General features: G+C 33.6%; 2 protein-coding genes and 1 pseudogene across 2 annotated transcripts; 1 reads left to right on the top strand and 2 right to left on the bottom strand.

Annotated features, from left to right (window-relative positions):
• Nucleotides 1-4030: 4030 nt before the first annotated feature.
• On the top strand, nucleotides 4031-4471 carry LOC112422786 (glycine-rich cell wall structural protein-like). The gene has a single exon (XM_024786447.2). It carries the CDS (start codon nucleotides 4031-4033, stop codon nucleotides 4469-4471), a length of 441 nt encoding a protein of 146 aa, XP_024642215.2.
• A 10394-nt stretch (nucleotides 4472-14865) lies between these two features.
• LOC25496429 (cationic peroxidase 2-like) lies at nucleotides 14866-15367 on the bottom strand (annotated as a pseudogene).
• Nucleotides 15368-20365: 4998 nt separating this feature from the next.
• LOC25496427 (F-box/kelch-repeat protein At3g23880) lies at nucleotides 20366-21523 on the bottom strand. The gene has a single exon (XM_013596750.2). The coding sequence runs from the start codon at nucleotides 21521-21523 to the stop codon at nucleotides 20366-20368; it is 1158 nt and encodes a 385-aa protein (XP_013452204.2).
• Nucleotides 21524-21773: the final 250 nt, after the last annotated feature.

Here is a 21773-nt window from a genome sequence, read left to right as displayed (position 1 = left end):
CTAAGAGATAAAAAAATATCCTAAAAAGAATAGGAGATGATAGAAATCCTCTTTGGCTTCCAAGAATCGCCTTCCTCTTGAACTGCTCTAGTTATAAACGAGAAATTGTGAATGAGGAAGGCAGTATTTACAGGGAAAGTTTTCACCTAACTTGGGCTAAAATCATGGGCTTCCAGAGGCAAAAAAGTCACAAAGTTACTTTTTTTTTTGCAAGAAACGGGGTGCCTAGCGCCTAGAGTCATGCGTCTGGAGCATGTGCCTGCCAGGCTGAGGCGCCTAGCACCCCCTGGCATGCGCCTAGCGCCCATAAAAATAGCCCAAACTTGGGAGAATTTACCCAAGGTGAAGATGAAGTTGAAGAAGATGATGAAAGTCCAGTAAGAGGGACAAGAACAATAGAAGATATATATGAAAGATGCAACATTGCAATGTTAGAGCCTGCAAACTATGAAGATTCTGTAAAATCAAAGGAATGGAAGGTTGCCATGGAGGAGGAGATTAAAATGATAAAGAAGAATGAAACTTGGCAGCTGATTAATAGACCAAACAACAACAATGTTCTTGGTGTCAAGTGGGTTTATAGAACCAAACTTAACCTTATGGTTTTGTGAATAAATTGAAAGCAAGACTGGTTGTGAAAGGATAAGCACAACAATTTAGTGTTGATTATTCAGAAACTTTTGCACCAGTTGCAAGACATGATACTATAAGGCTTTTAATAGCATTTGCAGCAAAAATGGGATGGATAATTTTCCATTTGGATGTGAAGTCAGCTTTCCTCAATGGGGTTCTAGAAGAAGAGATTTTTGGTTAGCAACCAGAGGTTTTTCGTGTGGCAGGCCTGGAAGGTAAAGTTTACAAGCTTAAGAAAGCCTTATATGGCTTAAAACAAGCGCCAAGGGCTTGGTATAGCAGAATTAATGCTTACTTATTGAACAGAGGCTTCATAAGAAGTGAAAGTGAAGCTACCTTATACATAAAGTGCTTGCAGCAAGAAGTTCATATTGTTGTTTCACTTTATGTTGATGATTTGTTTGTTACAGGTGATAATTTAAATATTGTAAAGTAGTTCAAGTTGGACTTGGAGGCTGAATTTCAAATGTCCGATCTTGGAGAGATGAAATACTTTCTTGGAATGGAGATATGTCAATCTAAGAATGGAATTTTTGTCTCACAAAGAAAGTATGCTTTAGAAATGCTGAAAAAGTTTCACATGGACAGGTGCAAACCAGTAGCTACACCACTTGTTGCAAATGAAAAGCTCTCTCAAATTCAGAGTGATCCAAAGGTGGATGGTTCTGTTTACAGAAGTTTGATTGGAAGCTTATTATACTTAACCACTACCAGACCAGATTTGATGTTTTCTACAAGTTTGCTTTCAAGGTTTATGCAATCTCCAAGTCAAATTCATTATGCAGCAGCCAAAAGATTGTTGAGGTACGTCAAAGGTACATTTGATTATGGCATATGGTATGTGAAGAAGATGGATGGGAAGCTTCAAGGCTATGCAGATAGTGATTGGGCTGGAAGTGTTGATGATTCCAAGTGCACTTCTGGTTATGGTTTTTCATTTGGCAATGGTATTTTCTCTTCGAAGTCAAAGAAACAGGAGATTGTAGCTCAATCTATGGCAGAGGCTGAATATATTTCAGCAGCAGCAGCTGCAAACCAAGCTATTTGGCTCAGAAAAATCATGAAGGATCTGGGTGAAGAGCAAATTGAAGCTACTACAATTTGGATTGATTACAAGTCAGCCATATCAATGGCTAAAAATCCAGTTCAGCATGGTAGAACGAAACACATCAATGTAAAACTCTATGCCATAAGAGAGGCGGAAACGATGAAAGAAGTGAAACTTATGCACTGCAGTTCAGAAAATCAGCTTGCTGATATTTTGACTAAGCCTCTTCCAAAGTCAAGATATGAGATGATGAGAAGCAAGCTTGGAGTCTCTAAGGAAAACCTCAAGGAGGAGTGATGGTGTTGAGTATTTTTCCTAGGTTATGTAGACTAAGTTAATTATGAAGTTTATTTATGTAATGTCATGATTAAGTGCAGAACATCATTAGATATGTTGCTTATACAAGTGGGACTATCTTTTCTGTTTTGAGCAGTGTGCTGTCATAATTACAGCAGAAACTTATCTTGCACTCTATGTATTTCCTATAAGTATGTTTGTCTTAATGAATGAAAGCTTATGTTGATGCTATTAAAACCAACAATTATTTTATAGCTATGATTTTATTCTAAACTTTGGTATGAAAAATCAATCTATTTCTGCCTTTCAATTTATTAATCAACTATGTGAGCCTTCAGTTATTTTTACTATTTGCTCTTGGTTAGTTGCATGTTTGTGAATGTGACTTCACTGATTTAAAGTTTTTGTTGATACAGAGAGCTTGAGATTGTCCTCTTGGTTGTGGATGTTTTTTTTGCGGCAAAGGAGTTATGGAGAATGTGTTGACAGTTACCCATGGTATAGCATTGTAGAAACTATTTGAGTTGTATTTCAGCTGCATGCTAAGAAATTATTGTACTAACATCCGTTGTTGGATTTATTTGAAGTAATTAAATTAGGTGTAAATCAATTATTGTACTAGCATCCGTTGTTGGAAATTAAGATTTATGATGATATTTTTTGCATTAAATAACTATATAAAGTTCTACCTCGTTACAATCATGTACAATATGGGAGAAACAAAGGAAAAGGAATAAAAAAAAATAAGCAGATATTAAATCGGTTGAACAAGCCTAAAAGGTGGGATTTTAAGTCAGGTAAACCGGTTTAAAAAAAATATTAAATCGGATGTAGCAACTGACTTAAAAGTTAAACACTTATTAAATCGACCATCTATAAATCGGATACAGAACCGATTTAAAAAGTCATTTTCGCCCCATTTAAAAAGTGTTTTTTTGTACTAGTGTTAAGATGGCGCGATCTCATATCTAGATTCAATATTAAAATTCTCATATCGATCTTCTCACTATCTAGATTCAACGTATTGTTTATATCCATGGAAAAAGAATTAAACTTCCACTAATTAATTGTATTTATAAAAAATTAAAATTGATTGAATCCGACAAATTGATTATTAATAAGACTTAAGATTTAGTTCGTTAGATTAAATAAATGAAGGGCGAGGGGGTAGTGTAACTCTTTTAATAACTTTTTATTTTTATTTTGAGGGGAACTTTTTAAAATTATTTGAAATTACTTTTGAAGTAGGTAGATCCTCCTCCTATAAAATAATATAGACCCTTTTTTTTTTGAGAGATAATATAGACCTATTATGTCTTCTCTTATTTATCCGTTATTGACTTTTTGCAAGTTTTTTTTTTTTTTTTTTTTAAGTTGAAATATGTATATATCAAATAAAACTTTTCATATTATAACTATTTGCCCTCTTATAAACAAAAAAAAACTATTGCCCTCTCATAAAAATAATTGTTTCCAAAGAAACTAGTGCACTAAAAAAAAGGAACATGTTGAGGGTATAAAATAATAGATAAAGTATTTACCTTTAAAGGGGGGCCAACCCAATTGTTAAGTAATTCAATCAAGGAATTTAACCTTAAAATTTTGGGTAAAATAATGTACATTCAAAATGAATATGGTTATAAATTTATAATATATTAGATAATTTATTGACATCACATAGCTTAATTGGTTATGGAAAAAGTCTCAAGTAGTCTTGGTCATAGATTCAAATCTTGGTCAACACCTTTGTCAATACAAAATAAATTACTTTTAATGTTTTTTATAAATACTTGGTTAAAAACATATATCTTAAAAAGCCTCAATTTTTTTCTTTTTAGACTCTTAATATATTAGGCCGACCTTGTTTTAAAGGATACACCTTTTGTATAAAACAAAATAAATTGCTTTAAGAAAGGAATTTTTTTTTTCTTTTTAGACTCAAAATAAGATGATTTACTAAAAAAAGTTATAATAAGCTACTTCCTTATTTTTATTATTCAATCAACATAAATTGAGGTACAAGTTAAGAGTAATATTCTCATCACTAATTCCATGTGTTACATAACAACTTTTGGAGGAATGACCCCATCTGTTGGAGGAAAAATTGGAGGATTGACACCATCTGTTGGAGGAACAATCGGAGGAATGTTTCCGCCTATTGGAGGAACAATCGGAGGAATGACCCCGCCTGTTGGAGGAACAGTTGGAGGAATGAGCCCGCCTATTGGGGGAAGAATCGGAGGAATGAGCCCGCCTATTGGGGGAAGAATCGGTGGAATGAGCCCGCCTATTGGGGGAAGAATCGGTGGAATGAGCCCGCCTATTGGGGGAAGAATCGGAGGAATGAGCCCGCCTATTGGAGGAAGAATCGGAGGAATGAGCCCGCCTATTGGGGGAAGAATCGGTGGAATGAGTCCGCCTATTGGAGGAAGAATCGGAGGAATGATCCCGCCTATGGGAGGAACAATCGGAGGAATGACCCCATCAGTTTGACCGTTTGTGAATTGCAAAGAAACAAAAATAATTAGTAATATTGGAATTAAGAAAGCAATTTTGGATATTAAAACCATCATACTTGAGAAATAGAGAAATGATATATTCGTATTGAAACATATATGACCTACTTCTTGTTATATATAACGACAAACATGATGAAGAAGAATTTCTTTTCCATTAGAAATTACAAATATTAATTAGTTTTTTTTTTCTTCATATTAATTAGCATTTGACCACACAGGTGGAATAGTAAATGCAAATAAGAATATTATTTTTTATAGGTAGACTATTGTTAATAATAATAATAAAAAAAAAGAAGTTTCTGAGTTAGTCAAATTTCTTTTGTTGACTAAATGATATTAACCATTTGTATGAAAAACATTGTATAATTTTTTTTTGTTGTGACTGGGGTTTGAATCTTGGACCTTGTGATGACAGATCATCTTACATTATTCTTAGCATGTTTTTCAGTTATTTTCATTAGGTTTTAGCAGCAAAAAGGAGGAGTATTACAATGATTGCCTAAGATTTCGGGACTTTCTTAATGTTTTTTATATTGGCTTAAATGCTCTTTTGGTCCCTTAACTATTTAATTGGTATCGCTTTGGTCCCTTAAAAAAAAAAAACTCAGAGCCAATGACAAGGTGACACGTGTCCAGGAGTTAACTTTTTTTTAAAACCCTAACGGAAACCTAACAGAAGGGACCAAAACGAGACTAAAAAAAAACTTAAAATCCTCAAACAATCTTTTTTTTAGTTAAGGGACCAAAGCGATACCAATTAAATAGTTAAGGGACCAAAAGAGCATTTAAGCCTTTTATATTTGATTATGTAATTCTAGTTTTCCCAAAACATAGCAATTTTAGGGGGTTTTGAAGTAATTCGCGAAGAAATCATGCAAATTGGAAAATCAAGAACATAAGAATAATTGCGAAGATTCAAGGAAACAAATAATTAAGATTCAAGAGGCCTCAAAAAACTTACAAATGGGAGGAATTATGTTCCCTAGTCTTGAGCCAAGTTATTTGAAGACGAAGACTTAAAACGACATAAAATCGGAGATTTTGGGCTCAAGAAAAGATGTAATGCGGCTAGCACATGAGTAATGTGCCTAGCACATGGAAAATGTTCCTACCACATGAATCATGTTCCTAGCACATAGAGAGGTCTACATGCACCTAGGGTATGGTCTTGCCCTCTTTCTCATGCGCTAGGCACACTAGCAATGTGCCTCGTGCATCCACAAATGTGGGGCACAAGCATCTTTTCCTGCTTTTATTTTTGGTAAAGACCACACTTTTAGCCCAAACACAGGTAGAAACTCTCACTATAAATACCAGCCTTCCTCATTTAGAATTTCTCGTTCAGAACTGTGGCAGTTCAAAAGGAAGGCAACTTTGGAGCTTTGGGAGAGTTTCTATCTTCTCCTTGATTTTCTAAGGTATGTTTTTATCTTTAGTAATTTTTTTTAGTTACCATGTGTAACTAAATCTTTTTAGATTAAGAGTTATAAGATGAACCTTTGTATATTTTTGATGGATATTTATTTAATTTAATATGTCGTTTATTTTATTTATTCTTTTGTTCGCTATTAAATTTTATTAGGAAGTAGTTTATTTCTGTGAGAGGTTAAACCCCAGATTAGGTACTTTGGTTGCGACAAGGCCTAATATTTGTTATCACTAACAGGATGTTCATATCTTGATATTTATATGCCTTTACTAAGAACTACCTGTCTAAGAAGTAAGTGATTATTAATTAGCCAAAGATACTGGAATATTGTTGACCCTAGAATAGGTACTTAGTGGATGATTGCCATTGAATCGGGTGGTGCCTTACCGAACCTAAGAATTAACTGGTTAGTAATTAAGGAAACAAGTACTTAGCTGTCCTATTTAAGCTACAGCCTAATAGAACAATTCTCTTGAACCCCTTCGTAAGGTAGACGTAGATTAGGATTTCCCGTTTGTAGAACTACTAAGAAAGCGTAAAGAGAGTGTGCTATGGGTGTTCTAAGATTTATAAATGGGAAGAACTAAGGGAACCTGAGCCTTCATATCCTTGGGAAACACTGGAGAGCCAATATAAAGTTTATGTTTCAATTACCTTTGAATTAGCAAGACCCCGCACGTATGGATCGCCGTGCGATCAACAGGTGTAGTTAGCCATAAGAGGTATAGACCAAAGTAGGTTAGTAACGTCCCAACGACCTCATCACTTGTATAATCTACCTAATATAGATAAACGTGACATACTTTTACTTATTATACAAGAACCGCTGCTTACTTTTCTGCAACCAAAACATGTAAACTTGCTCTGTTGCAAACAGATAAAACGACAATCCCTGTAGATACGATACTCTACTCATCACTTTATTCATTGGTAAACGATTTAGTACATTTGCCATATCCTACCATCGCCTTGCATATATTATACATTGTCCATACCAACTGAGCTAAGCTCACGAGGATAAATCTTTGTATCATTTATTATGACGTTGTGCACATAAATAATTGTATCATTTATCCGCTCTTTTTATTGAGTTAATGCACATAAATTATGAAAGGTGGTTTTCATGTAATGCTAGCTTCTCTTGATACATTGATACTCTTGCATGTTGGAACAAAATGTGTTTAACATTAACCCTTAAGAGTTTTGATGATAACAAGGTATTAAAAATTGTCAATTGGATATGCTAATACTTGTTCAAGTGTACATGACTATAGAAAAAATTTTACATCTTAAAAAGGTCTTGGAAGAACAATAAAGAGCATAGGAATCAACAAAAAGGGAAGCTTAAAGCGTCTGAAGAAAACTGCTCCTGAAGATAAAGCGCTCCTGAAGACAAAGTGCTCCTGAAGTGGTGACGTCATCAGAAGCAAGTTCATCAAAAGCAAGTTTATCAAAAGCCAAAAATCACCAGAACCTGCAGTTCATCATGGGATGTAATTTGTTCTTCAAAGAGCGTTGACAAAGTACGTTTGTACGAAGTGTACAATCACTACCTCCACTATTCTGTTTTTGTCTCTGCTACAAGACAAGAAAAACAGCTCTGCCTGCAACGACGTTCCTTCGCAATGGGAATGATTTGAAATTGATCCATCTTAGGACAATAACCATATCAGGCAAAAGATCATTGGTGATTGATCAAAAGCTTCAAACGACTCTATTTTGAATGTGCTGGCAATTCAACGCCTCTTTCACACCTCTATATAAAGGAGTAAAGACTCAGAATTACATACAGAACAATACTTAGAATTTCTTATCAAAGTTCATATCTTAGAAATTCTGGAGTCTTTATAGTCTGTATCTGATTTGTATTGTGAACACCACTGATTGTATATAGTGTGTTCAACCTTAAATATTTTTATTTGTAATTCTGTTTGGATTAAGAAGTCTCTTGCAGTTGTGCTTGAGCATTAGAAGTCTCATGATTGTTTTTATGAGCATAGGAAGTCTCTTGCAGTTGTGCTTGAGCATTTGAAGTCTCTTGCTAGTTTTAGCAGTGAGCAATTGTAATTAGATATTACATAGTGAACTCTCATTGGAAGTGCAAGGGGGACAGGACTGACTTCCGGTTTGTGGAAGGAACCTGTATAAATTGCTTTGTGTCTTTCTTCTCTCTCTCTCTCTATGTGTGTGTGTGTGTGTGTTTATCCGCTGCAATTAGTTCTAAACATCACTTCAGAAGTAGAACTCTATTTGCTTCTGATCAGTGTTTTCAGCTTAGGAGAAAAAGAAGAAAAAGCCAACACAATTCAACCCCCCCTTCTTGTGTTTTTCTCACCTTCATTGCAGACCTTTGTTTCCCTGGTATTGCATAAACAATAAAAAATTGGTGGGGCCTTACCCTGTCTCTCTCTCTCATGGCAGCCTCCAACCCCGGATTACCATCAAAATAGATTTGCTCGTATCAACCATGTCTTTAGCCATCCTCGATGCCATGTTTGTCATACCTTTCAAGAGGTTGCTGAACCTCTTATTGTTCCACTCCTTGCTAGTGTTTCCTAGGCACTACATATGGTGCAAATCAAACTATCCCACATCCATAACAATTTCTTTCCTTTGTGTTAGTTCGTTAGTTGCGCCTTTAACACATGCTACTTCACAAAGAGCATTTATAATGCTAGAATGACCAAAGGTAAAAAACGTTTCTTCATTCATTAGCTATCCTTCTTGTTTTGGACCAGTCAGAAGACCAATCCCACGTTGACATGTGGCCTAACTTACACCGCCTTAAGACTATGCGCCTGAAGGGATCACCTTACTTGTTTCCTCTAACTGTTCCTAATCACACGCCATAAAACCTAGAGGCGGTTATTCCCAACGCACGCCTATATAAGGGTGACCTTGCGTCAACCTGAAGGTAAGATTCACTTTTCACAACACTTTATTCACACTCTTTCTCAGTTCTATTACTGACTTGGACATTGGAGTACTAACATGCCTAATCGTTTATATGGCCAATAAGGATGCGAACTCGAGGGGGGGGGGGGGGGGGGGGGGGATGAATAACGCTTTAAAAAAGTTGAGGAGTTTTAGCGAAAGTTTTTTGAAAAGATATTGACTTATTGGAAATATGCTTTGAACAATCGCAAACTATGACAAATTGTTCAGAGTATGCACTAATAAGATTTACAAGAGAATTGAGAGATTTACAAGCTAAATCTTATTTCAACCAATTATTAATAATACTTGAACAATGTGAAAAACAAGACAATTTCAAAATCAAATCCATAAGAAAAAAAAACAAGCTAAAAACCAAGAACACAATGTATATGCAATTGATGATTTGGCTAAGAATTGAAACTAATTGATCCAAGTGAAATAGTGAAAACCTAATTCAAGGAATTAAGCCAATTTTAACCAAAGGGGAAATTTTGGGTTTGATTTACTGATTTTCATGATTTCTCCATGAATTACTGATTGACCCCCTAAAATTGCTATGTTTTGGGAAAACCAGAATTACAGACTCAAATATAGAAATATTACAAAAGTCTCGAAATCGTAGGGAATCGTTCTAATACTCATCCTTTTTGCTTATAAAACCTACTGAAAAACATGCTAAGAATAACGTAAGATGAATTGTCATCGACCATCCCATCAAAATGTTTTGGTTCGAAGCATTAAATGAAAAATACCCCACTAGCTGATTGCTAGCGCCACCGTCCTCGAAACGGAAGGACAAAAAGTCTCTGAGCAAGTAAACACTTCGAAGGCTCCAACGTTTGCAGGCGCCCGATCATGCACCTCTCCTTATAGCTAAAAGTTGTTGCGCCTTAAAGTCATGAACGACTTGGGGGAAACTATTTTGGACCTGTTAGAAGGCCAATCCCACGTTGACATGTGCTCTAACTTACACCTCCTTAAGTCCCTCTTCCTAAAGGAATACACCTACTTTAATGCACCGCACCGCACACGACCAAGCTGTAACACCCTGTTTTCCCAACGTAAAAATTTCATTTATTTAATCAGAGTAATTCACATAAACGGAATGTCACACTTCTTTTCTTAAAATCATAAACATAATAATTAATTAATTATCCTTCAAAATTCAATAACATAATATTTAATACTTCGCAGCGGAATTTATTCGAACATCTAAAATAATTTTGGCACGAAGGCCTCATCAAAGTATCTCATAAAAATCCAATTAACAACTTAATCATGTAAATTCATAAGCACTACGTAAAGAATAGAAACGCATGCAACAAAGTTCCCATCCCGTTACGTATCAGAGCACCTAAAGACACACATGAGAGATAATCCACTCATGACAGCAATCTAACAACAACTTAAACTCGATCACCTGCAAGTTACTCATACGAAGAGCAACATTTCCAAGCAGAAGAGATAAGATTTTACAAAACAATAATATCAAGCATATAATTCATTAATTATATTTAACAACATAAATAACTTCATATATTAGTAATAATAATCCTTTATGTAATGATTCTTAATAACTCAACCAACTTCTATTTATTATTAACTTCATATTCATCGCATTATATACATCATCTCTTAGCACATAATAATCAAATCATAACCATCATCATATAACATCATAAATCATCACATCATAAACATCATCTTATAACATAAACGACACAACATAATCATCATCTCATAATAACATAAACAACACAACATAATCATCATCTCATAATAATATAAAGAACAACATATTCATCAATATTCCATGGTTTGTCTTTATCAACAACTTCAACGATTCATCAACGACAACGTCAACCTGACAACACAACTACGTGAGAGTACACCACCTCTTATAATATGACAACGTAAGAATACACCACCTCTTCAGAATAACAACGTAAGAGTACACCACCTCTTATAAACGACAAGTAAGAGTACACCACCTCTTAAAGAATAACAACGTAAGAGTACACCACCTCTTACAAAACACCTGAACATAAACAGTCACCAATAACAGCTTCAACTACGACTTCAACAACTTAGACAACATTAACAACTTAAGACTCCAATACTTTGGAAAGACAACTTACAACTTTACAACTTAGACCAACACCTGCAACTTGATCAATATGCAACAGCAACAGAAACAGTACAAGCAATTCACAACATAACAATATTAATGAAGAGCATTAACAACTTAAACATCATACATTTTCCACATAACGCATATAAATATTTCACATAACCAACAACAGCAACATATGCAGCACGTAAACATCTCAAGATATGACAACATCAACTTAAACATCATATATACATATAACACTTCATCAATCATGAACAATATAGTATTCACAAACATATACATACATATACTATTTCATCAATCATATTCAATTATTCACTGTGACCTACGTGCAGTAATTTGACCATAACTCAAGTTCTATAAATTCTTTTGAAGTCAAACCAATGGCATTAGAAAGCTAACATCCATACCTACAACTTTCGTGTTTACACCTAAGACCAATTCTGTACCAATCAGTATGTTTTAATGTTTGCAGAAGAATCGTAGCTCATTCCCTTTGCAATGGTTTCATATACTTTAAACTGAACATATTTGGTATTATACCATCAGTGTGCTTTAGCAATGGTACTCCTTCTACACACAACTCCTACCTTACGTTCTCCAACTTCTCAATTTCATCTAGACTCTTAATTGCATAAAGTGGATCTCTTATTGTTTAAATTACTCATTCTAATGGTGTTGAAGTTTCAAGTAAAGTTTTAATAGTATCCGGGTTGAACCTTACTTTCTTCCCACACACAAAATAAACAAAAGGATTTGTATCCTTCTTAGTTTGGAATGCGATAGAGTGATTAGAATGTTGAATCATGCTATTCAACTTAGTCCATCCTCTCCTTTCAAGCTCCTCTTGAATGCCCAAAATTTCATACTTCCCACTTTGGAAAGCTCTCTCTTCCACAAATTGAAAATGCTTGAACTTGTTGCATCTCTTGATTGAACAAAAGGGTTATTTGAATGAAAAATGGGGGAAAAGGGTTCGAAAAGTATGATTTATGATGAGAGAATATTTGTGTTTGAGGAATGAGTTTATGTTGTTGGGATATTAATTGTATATCAGTTTGAGTATGAGCTTTGGGTTGGATTTGGTTTGGTTTTTAAATGAGGAATTTTGATGGTAGGGGTTATGTTTCAAAGTTAGAAAGTGAGGGAATAAGTGTATGATTGATGAGAGATTAGGTTTTTGTTTGAGAGTTTTGTTGAATGAATATGATTTATATGGTGTTTTGAAACCATAATTCATAGTTCTCTATAAGTGATTTTGATGGATAAGGTTTCTCGGTAGTGTTGATGTGAAGGTTTTTTTGGAGAACAATGGTGAAAGGGCAAAAATAAGGGTTGATGAGAAAAAGGGCCAAAGTCCCCTTATGTTCCCAGGCCTCACGCGCGTTGAAGGTGCTGGCGCGTTTCTTCACGCGTTGTGTGTGATGCCCACGCGCAACACTGAATTTTGTTTTATTCTTTTTTTTTTTAATTAATTTTTAAAGGTATATATGAGTTGCCTCTCATAAAACCCTCTTTTTAGGTCAATAGCTTAATCCTACCTTCCTTAGGGTTTCTTACCATTTTAGGTAGCTAGAAATACTTGTGTTGTAGCATTCCCTTGTACATAAAATGGAATGTTCATACTCCCGTGATCTTGTTTTTTTAGATGAGTTAAAATGGGGTTTTTCTTTCTTGTTATCCTCAACATCTTGCACTATAGTCTCAAAAGAGGATTTTTTCGAGACCCTATTTTCCTCTTTGTCTTTAAACTTCTCTTTCAAAACTATGGCTTGACAAGTTTCTTGTTTGGCCATATTGTAGTTTTGGAGTTCATTCTGACTAACCTCCATCATAGCGAAGTGTTCAGATATCTCTTGTAGGGTTGCGTGTTACCGTGTGTAAGATGCTCTAGTGTATTCATTGAGTTCCTCCCAATAAATCTCGGTTACTTTCATCATATTATTGAGGGCTTCCTCAATATATAATGGGGTATTCCATTCATACCCCTTAGGGATTGGGTTCTTCCCAACTTGGGTGGGTAACTAGTGCATTGTGTAACGCCATATTTCTATTAAAGCGATAAAACACACGAATAATATTAATATTTAAGAAATAGACGCTACGTCTTCACATCCAAAACCAAACAACATACATATATACAATTATTCAACAGTCGCAGCGAATATAAGTCATACATCACCAAGTATACATGTCATAACTCCAAATATATCAATACAAGAAATCTCCAAAACCCTATATGGGCAAAATCTTCATTACATAAAAAAATCCAGAATCTCATAAGACTGACACCTAATCAAAGCCTAATCTAAGACTTTAAAGAACTGATAACGGAGATTAGTTCCCGCTATCCAAGCAATCACCAAGCAACTCACCGAAAGCAAACTAATCCTGCACTTCGTCTACCCATTCATACAAACAGGTAGGCGGTCAAAACCACTGGGGTAAGCTTCACATCAATCATAATCAACATAAATAGTTTGAATACAAATGAAACAAATCAATTTCCAACTAATAAACATGAGCATTTAACTTCAATATACACGTTCACATAACAATTCCAATGTCACAAGTATGTAATCCACAAACACACTTATCATCAACAATCAAGACTCATGTCAATTATGTTATTCGCCTATTCTGACACATATATGCATGTGGTTCCAATCACCAACAACAAGATGTCAACATAACATCTTATGTAAGAGTACAACTCCTCTTACAATTCAACTATGTAAAAGTAGACCTCCTTTTACATTTCTCATATGACTCAATATGAATATGATGCATAAACATACAAGCAAAGACCCAATACATGATATGAGATTATCAACAACAATTCAACAAAACCCTCAACAACAACTTCAATCATAATTCATACCAAAACCATGATATGAGATTATCAACAACAATCAACCATAACCACAAATTATAATCATGTATTCAATCACAAATCAACAACAACATGACATAGTTCATCATTTGAGCATAATTCATCAAGTATCCATATATATACACCATGAACATGTAATTTCATCATCAATAATTCAATTATCAACAAATTAGCATACTCAAACATATCACTACAACTAGAGCACGAATTTCAACAATTAAGTTCATAATACACTTATCTCAATTAAGCACTTATGCATAGAATTAGGGAAGAAGCTACAACTAAAGATTATGATTGAAATCTAACCCCTTACCTCAATAAACAATAATCCTAGCCAAAGCTTCAATTAAGCTCATAGAATCTCTAGCTCATCTTCGTTCTTCAAGTTCTTCTCTACAACCCTCTTCTCTTCCTCTTGCCCCTTTCTCTTGCTCTTTCTCTCTATACCTCTTCTCAAAATTTTGTAAAATGATTGTGAACCCTAATTCTCTTGAAGACTAAGGCTTAAATAGTGTCCACACTATTAGGCTTAACCCTTAAAGTCTAATGGGCTCAAAACTCTTATAAACTAACTTCCAAAGTTTCTCTCCACTCACAGTTAAAAGTTATCAAATAATTACCGGTCCAAAACTAATTATCACTACCTAATAGTAACTTAGTAAAAATAATGGTTCTCACTTGCAAAACTAAAAATAAATCTCACCATGAAAAATTAAGTTAAGAGACACTAAGTGTAATTTTGCAGGACCCCATAAATTATAATATAAAAATGAATATTGATCTTTAATTTTGATGGTTCTAATAGATTAATGACTCTCATAAAAAAAAAAAAAAAAGATTAATGACTAAATTCATGAATATAAAATTTATATTTGTGTAACTAATTTAACATTTTGTAGCAGTGTCTCCTTTACTATCATTTGTTCAATATATAGTTAAGTTAGATTTTTTTTTTTTTGAGGGAATATAGTTAAGTTAGATAATTACCAAAACAACGGAATCACGAGCAGCAAGGGTAACAATATCAGCACAAGAGACAACACCGGGACATGCAGTCTCGAGTTTTGTCTTAGCATCATCAATTACTTCAAAACCTCTTAAACCAAGGTTTGGAAATGCTGTTTTCTCGGAGCCCGAGCCGGCAATGACAACAGATGCATCACAACCTTGGACAAAGCAATCGTGGAAGGAAGTGCATCCTAAGTAGATCACCAGGAGCCAAAGAAGAATCAGAGTTAACGTTGAGAACATGTATTTGAATAGAATCCTACACGTTTCCCTTGTCCATGCACTAATGTGTTCACAATACCCAAAACAAGTAAAAGAAACACAACCTTAAACAAACTACCCTCCATTTATATTATATTTTTTAAAATGCTCTATAAGTGAACTAAAAAGGAAGCTTAATGATATATGAAATGAAATATATGTGTCTGTTTAGGACTTGAGGTAATATAAAGAGTTTGTATGTAATGATTATTGTGTAGTGAAATGGAATATGCAATACCATGCATGAGGTGCATGTATATTTATATGAAAAGGTTTGGAGTTTTGGGGTCAAAATGAAGAGTAAAAGTCTCTTATAATATCTTCCTGACGATATTTCTTCGAGTAAATTGTGCATCCTTGGTTTTAAACTAAGAAGAGCATGCCAAATCTTTGGAGATCTACGTTTATGTGACGGATAAATCCTCAAAAATTGTTGTAAAATATTCAAAGTATGTCCAAATAGTAATCAACATATAAAAATGAGCAAACAATTAAATATTAAAGAGAATAAACAAGAGAGAAAAATGACAAAAAAATAGCTAACAATAAATGCATGTTGTTCATTTTTATATGTTTATTACTATATTTGGATATTTCAATATTTTACAACAATTTTAAGGATTTATCCGCCTTATAAGCGCAGATCCTCCAAGATTCGGCAGACTCTTCTTGATTTAAAACTAATTTAACACAATACTTATATTTGTGGTAAAAAAGATAGCGAATGCGTACCTATATTATCCTTTTCCTCGTCAACCTTTCGGAAAAAGAAAATTGTAATTCGACATTAATAAAGGTTAATCTGAAAACAGATTCAACAACAACAAAGGCAGGTGCTTGTTTAAACCATCAAAATAAAAAGTGATACTAAGGCAAAAACAAATTCAAGTTCATCACGATTTAAAAAATTATCAAAAAAATGCAGCAAACTGATTCATATGAAGCAGAAACAAATTCAATTACATCACAAATTAATAAATAGGTAAATATGTATGACAATAATGAAATTAAAGAATATTTGTAAAGTTGTGAATGTAAATACCTACTGAGAAGTAACTAAGTCATTCAGCTAGGATTTTGAATGTAACAAGTAGTAATCTCAATGTTGTTTCTTATAAGAGAGAGACCGAATAAAAAGATTCTGTTGGGGGAAGAGCCTTATTTGGCGGAAAAAACGCTATAGAATAGACGCTGGAAGCATATTTGCTAATCATAACTAACAAACAATGCTTAATTATGATCATGAGAGAATAAAAGAGTAGTCCTACTCTGCCTAGCAAGATAGTTAAAATCGAGATTTACTTTAGGTCAAAAGGGAACAGCAAAATCCGGACTCGTCGCAATAAAAATCGAAGGAAAAAATTCATATCTATCTATGTGTCAAAAAAAATAATATTATTTTAGGCATATAATGATACCATATTGGTGGACTAGTTTGGCTTCTTAACAAAAAAGAAAATAAATAAAATTTCTAAATCCGACATTTATTAATTCAAGTTGTTAAAAATATTTGATTTTTATCCTTTTTTTAGCTTATGTAATTGATCATTTCATTCTTGTTAATATATTTAATTTTAATATAGCAGAGAGAGTTTACGGCTGTTAGCTAAAGTATGGTTGATATTGAGTAGTTGTGGATACTCTAGGGGACGATTTTATATGATACTTTATAGGTTAGTTGATAGCAGATAAACAAGTAATATATTAGTCAGAGTAATAATTATTAGTTTGTGTTTAATCCATAATCATGTTTAGAAAGTGATTAAGAGTTTAGTTTAGTTTTTGGATAAGTTTGTTAGATTGTTACAAGAGACTTGCTCTCTAAGTCATTGTATAAATATATTTGCTTGTAACTCACTTTTCATAATCCAATAGTGAATAACAACTTTCCAATTCTATCTCTCTCTTTTTCATCAAACTATAACAAACCCTAACCACCATAAAATGTTGATTTTCTTAAGATATTTTTCCATATCTAACGGAGCATAAAAATATAACCCTAATTAATTTTTTTTTTCAACCACCAACGTCAGAGAGCCTTTTTTAACAAATATAAGAACAATTTTAGAATATAATAGTTGTTTTATGGTCTTGCTAACGATATGCTCTAAGAGAATTGGTTAAAGATTGCATAAAAGAAAAAAAAAATCTTAAAAATAAGCGTTATTTTTGTCGATATAATAATTACAACAACTTTTTATAAAAAATTAATCTTTTCACTTCTTATCTAGTGCTCTTAGAACACACATTAAGATCCTTCTTAATTTTTTAGTTTTTTATAGTGTTATGAATGAACTATATGAAGACAAAAATATTATATAAGTGGAATCAAACCGCGTAAATATCAAATTTTAAGTTAAAAATACAACAAGTGGGGTCGGTTGACCCCATTTGCCCCAACATTAGATCCGTGCATGAGTGTAATGACTTTACTACTATGATACCTGTTGGCACATTTTGGATAAGCTATTATGTGCTTAAATCATTTACTCTATTACTCTATACCAATTATTCTATTCAGGTCATCCTAAATGGCTGAAATTGATTTTTTTTTTTTTTTTTGTGGTGAATTAATAAGGCTCGTCTTTTGACTTTTTTATTATATTTTCAGGCTAATTGGAGAATTTAAATGTGACATTTGTAACCTCTCTTTCAGGTTGAATTTCAAATTCTCTTTTTTGATGAAAGCAATCTTTTGTTATTTATATTTTGCCACCACAACATTAAACATTGTAGTGATGTAAACAAGTCTACTACAAATATTGTAATTGTAACTCATAATTACTCCTTCCACGTAAAAAGTGTAAAACCAACAAATATGTCAATGCAAAATATGGTAACTAAAAACTCAATCTTACCATTTCAATCTTACTATTCCTAAAACAAAACAAAAAAAAAAAACATTTGAAACAATACCTCATCAAAGCTAGAGAGTATGCAAGTCAGCAACAAAAGCTCAATTTTCAAATCCGTGGACCTAAACTATTTGAACTTGCAAGGTCTTTGTCATCAAGGTTCGCAGATTCTTGAGATTCTCGAGATCTTTTACATCTGATCTGTCACTGTTATAAGTTTTATTTCCCTCAAAAAAATAAAACTTATAACAGTGACAGGTCAGATGAGATCATTCAGAACAATGTTCACATGAAAAAGCATTTTATTTGGCAAAAAGATTGCAAAACTGCACTAGCATAGTTAACTCCAAAAGCCAAGAATATATCAATCTTGCTACGGGGGTTTAGGGTTCTCGATCGTGAATAATTGAAGTGAATGAGAGAGTAGAAACTTCAGTAAAAAATCACTGTTATTTTTAGGATCAGCAGAACCTTAGAGTAAAGTATGGTCGTGATCCTGCACTAGGAGAGCGTAGAGGCCGGGCCCCAACCCTATAGCGGTATGGCCATGCTGGTTCAAGGAAACGATACTAGAAATTTATACCTTACTACCATACAGATTAAAGCTCAAAAATAGAATAGTACATATTCAATAATCAAAAGTTATTGTATGTTACCAGAATTTAAACTCAATATAAAGCAAATTAATTGAAGGGAAAAATGTCTAATAGATGAAATAACAATATATTCCGAGCATAAGTGGGATTTTACAGAAACTTCGCTTACAACAGTTATTAGGCTTCTAAAAGAGTTACTAATGAACAAGACACAGAAGTTTTGCATAGCGCCTAGGGGCTGCTACGCATCGCTTTTTGTACGCATCGCTACTTAGAAGTTAAACCATGGTTATCATCCATGCAAAACTTACAAACAGGCTTGGCATACAAAAAGAAAACCGAATTAAAGTAGACGATAAAATAGATAATCATTCAACAATGCAATCAAATCAAAACAAACTAATGATTTAACACAAATTTAAAGTAAATCATCGAAGAGTAACTTACTTTCAACAAGTAGATACCAAGCTTTCAACATAGCCCTTGGAAGCCTTCCAAATAATTCTATAGGTATTTTCAATTTTCTTTACTCTATTATTTCTCCAATTATAGAGAATTTCTTGGTCTCCTATATTTAATACCGAGTTATTGATTACCAATATCAATGTACCACCATTTTCGGATAGACACAATGGAAACACTTGAAAAACATCATCAAGTCTATAAGCTATTTGAAGATTCTGATAACTAATTTTAAGAAATTGAGTCCAAGAGTCTTCAACTCCAAATTCCTTCATTTGCCACAGTGGTGCAATCTTAGTCGGATTTAGCAACTGGAGCATAGTGAGTGGTGTGAGTGTAATCAGGTTAAACTTTCAAATGAAATCCAAAAATAAAACTTTTCATTGATGGAATAAAAATGTTTGAAAGGTAAAACTAATAGCAGAGAAAAATATTGATTCACTACATAAAATAATTGGAAACAGTAGAACAATGAAATCCAAGAATGGAAATAATTGAGTGCAGAATTGGAGTTACACAAAATAACACATTTATGGAGTTATTTCAACAATCCATGGCTCAAAATTCATCAATGGTTGTAAAATGCAGCAACAGCACATCAAAGGAATTGCTTTAAATAAAAGTAAATAAGCTATTCCGAGTCAGTAGAAGTCAAGTAAATACAACAAATATGAACATAACATGCAAAAGCAATCATCAATTATTTCTATTATGAATCATTTACAGTTTTCTTTCAAGAAAATTTAACCAAATGTATATGATTATACCGTTGATTGTGGTACACATTGCTTATGTTAGTGCACTTGTGCGCGCAGCATATGTGTGTCGTATAGAGAGGACCGTGTGAGGGAAGGATTAATAATAACAAAAACAAATTTTCAATCTTTGAAAACCAACTTAGAGATATGCAAGTTCATACAAGCATACAAACATCAGAGATAATTAACATAATGATCTTTAACTTCCAGTATCAAATATAACACGCACACGCATTTTACTTATACTTTGATTGAGAAATTAAAATTGAAAAATGCATATGTTGCTCACAATAAAATCGAATCACAAACCATAAAAAGCAAGCCATAGTTGTGAACTAGATAAACGCTAATGCAAGAATCAACGAATCTGGTTGTATAATAACTGAGAATAACATAGCAATTTCTCAAGCAAACATTCAATCGACCATTAATTAACAATGATAAATAAAGTCATTACTAATTGAAACAAATATAAAATAAACGGAAATTAACATATCAGTTGCAAGTCACACAACAACACATTGATGTCCTCACGTTAGAAACAAGGTGATATCAAACTCTGAACGCAAACTTCAAGGGTAACCCCATTAAAACTTTTGATGTTATGAATCTTTGGAAACTTAAAAGTACCATTTTTTAAATCATAAATGGACAAATAATTCGAATCACTTTGCAACGAGAATGTATGATTCATTAGCACTTGGTCTTCTTCGGAAAGCCACAGCGGGTACGTGGCATATTTAGAAATGAAAGGATCTTCTTCCAAGTAAGGAACATGAAACAATTTAGTCCAAGACCCTTCATTTCCATACTCTTTCATCAGCCAAACATCAAAAAACCTTTGTCTACTAGCAAAGATACGCAAACAATCCCTCGAGACATCCAAGTTCAAATTATACACAAATTCCGCTCCATAGTTAGGCTGCAAAAGTCTTTTATACGACTCAGTCACCAAATCAAAAGAAGCAAGACTATGAATATAATTCTTCAAATATGGAATCCAATTCAGCGCACCACTCACGAATTTCAAATCATAAACAGGAAGAGGGAAATCCCCATTAATCAATCTCCAAGTATCAGTACCCAAAGTATGAATCATTCCTTGAGTTTTGGAAAAAATAACAACTACCTTGTAGACATCAAATACATGATCATATCCAAAGCCAAATACAGGATCATGACGACAGTTGTTTACCGGAGTGTTTTTCAAAGAAGGCAATAATTTGAATTTTTTTATGGAAGGGTTCCACAAAAGGACATTATTTACTTTAGCAACACGTTTTTGTTTCAAAGCTAAACAAAGTATTCCATTGCAAGAGCCACAATTAATAATATATTCTTTGTCAAAAGGATATTCTAATCTGGTGTGTTCAAGGATCGAGTCAAAAATGGAGTAGCGTGGGTAGAAAATGGAGTGAAGTGGGTAAGAGATTATCCTTGACCCTCCTGGGCTTAAGCTTATGTCATAATCTGTGTAGGTTACGACGAGGTGGTGGCGATGCATGGTTGACATGCTGTGTTTTCTAGCAAATTTAGGATCAGAAATTAGGTCATTGAAAGACTTACTTAAACATCGAAGTTGTATGAGGAGCTTGACGGGAAGCCTACACAGAATTTCTTCCATGAGTTCCATCGGAAGAGAGGGAAGCGATGGTGGGTCGGAAGAGACAAAGAGTGATTTTAGGGTTACCATGAAGGTGAAAAAGAGTGATTTCAGGATTCTGATAAAGGTGACCCATGTTTGTTTCATCATTGATAGCTAACAACAAAAGCTAACAAAATAATAATGTAAATTAAAACACACAACTGAACGTGGTGAAGCAGCCTATTTTATGAAGAGAGCATGTATCCAAATATTAGGAATACGAAACACACAACTGAACATGCTGATTTCCATGCAAATCAAAGTTTATATTTTTCCATCTTTAAATATTCTTCTGTTA

Source organism: Medicago truncatula, chromosome 6 (genome assembly GCF_003473485.1).
Source record: "Medicago truncatula cultivar Jemalong A17 chromosome 6, MtrunA17r5.0-ANR, whole genome shotgun sequence".
Taxonomy (NCBI): domain Eukaryota; kingdom Viridiplantae; phylum Streptophyta; class Magnoliopsida; order Fabales; family Fabaceae; genus Medicago; species Medicago truncatula.
Note: the sequence above shows the minus strand (reverse complement) of the source record. Positions and strands in the feature narration are given on the sequence as shown.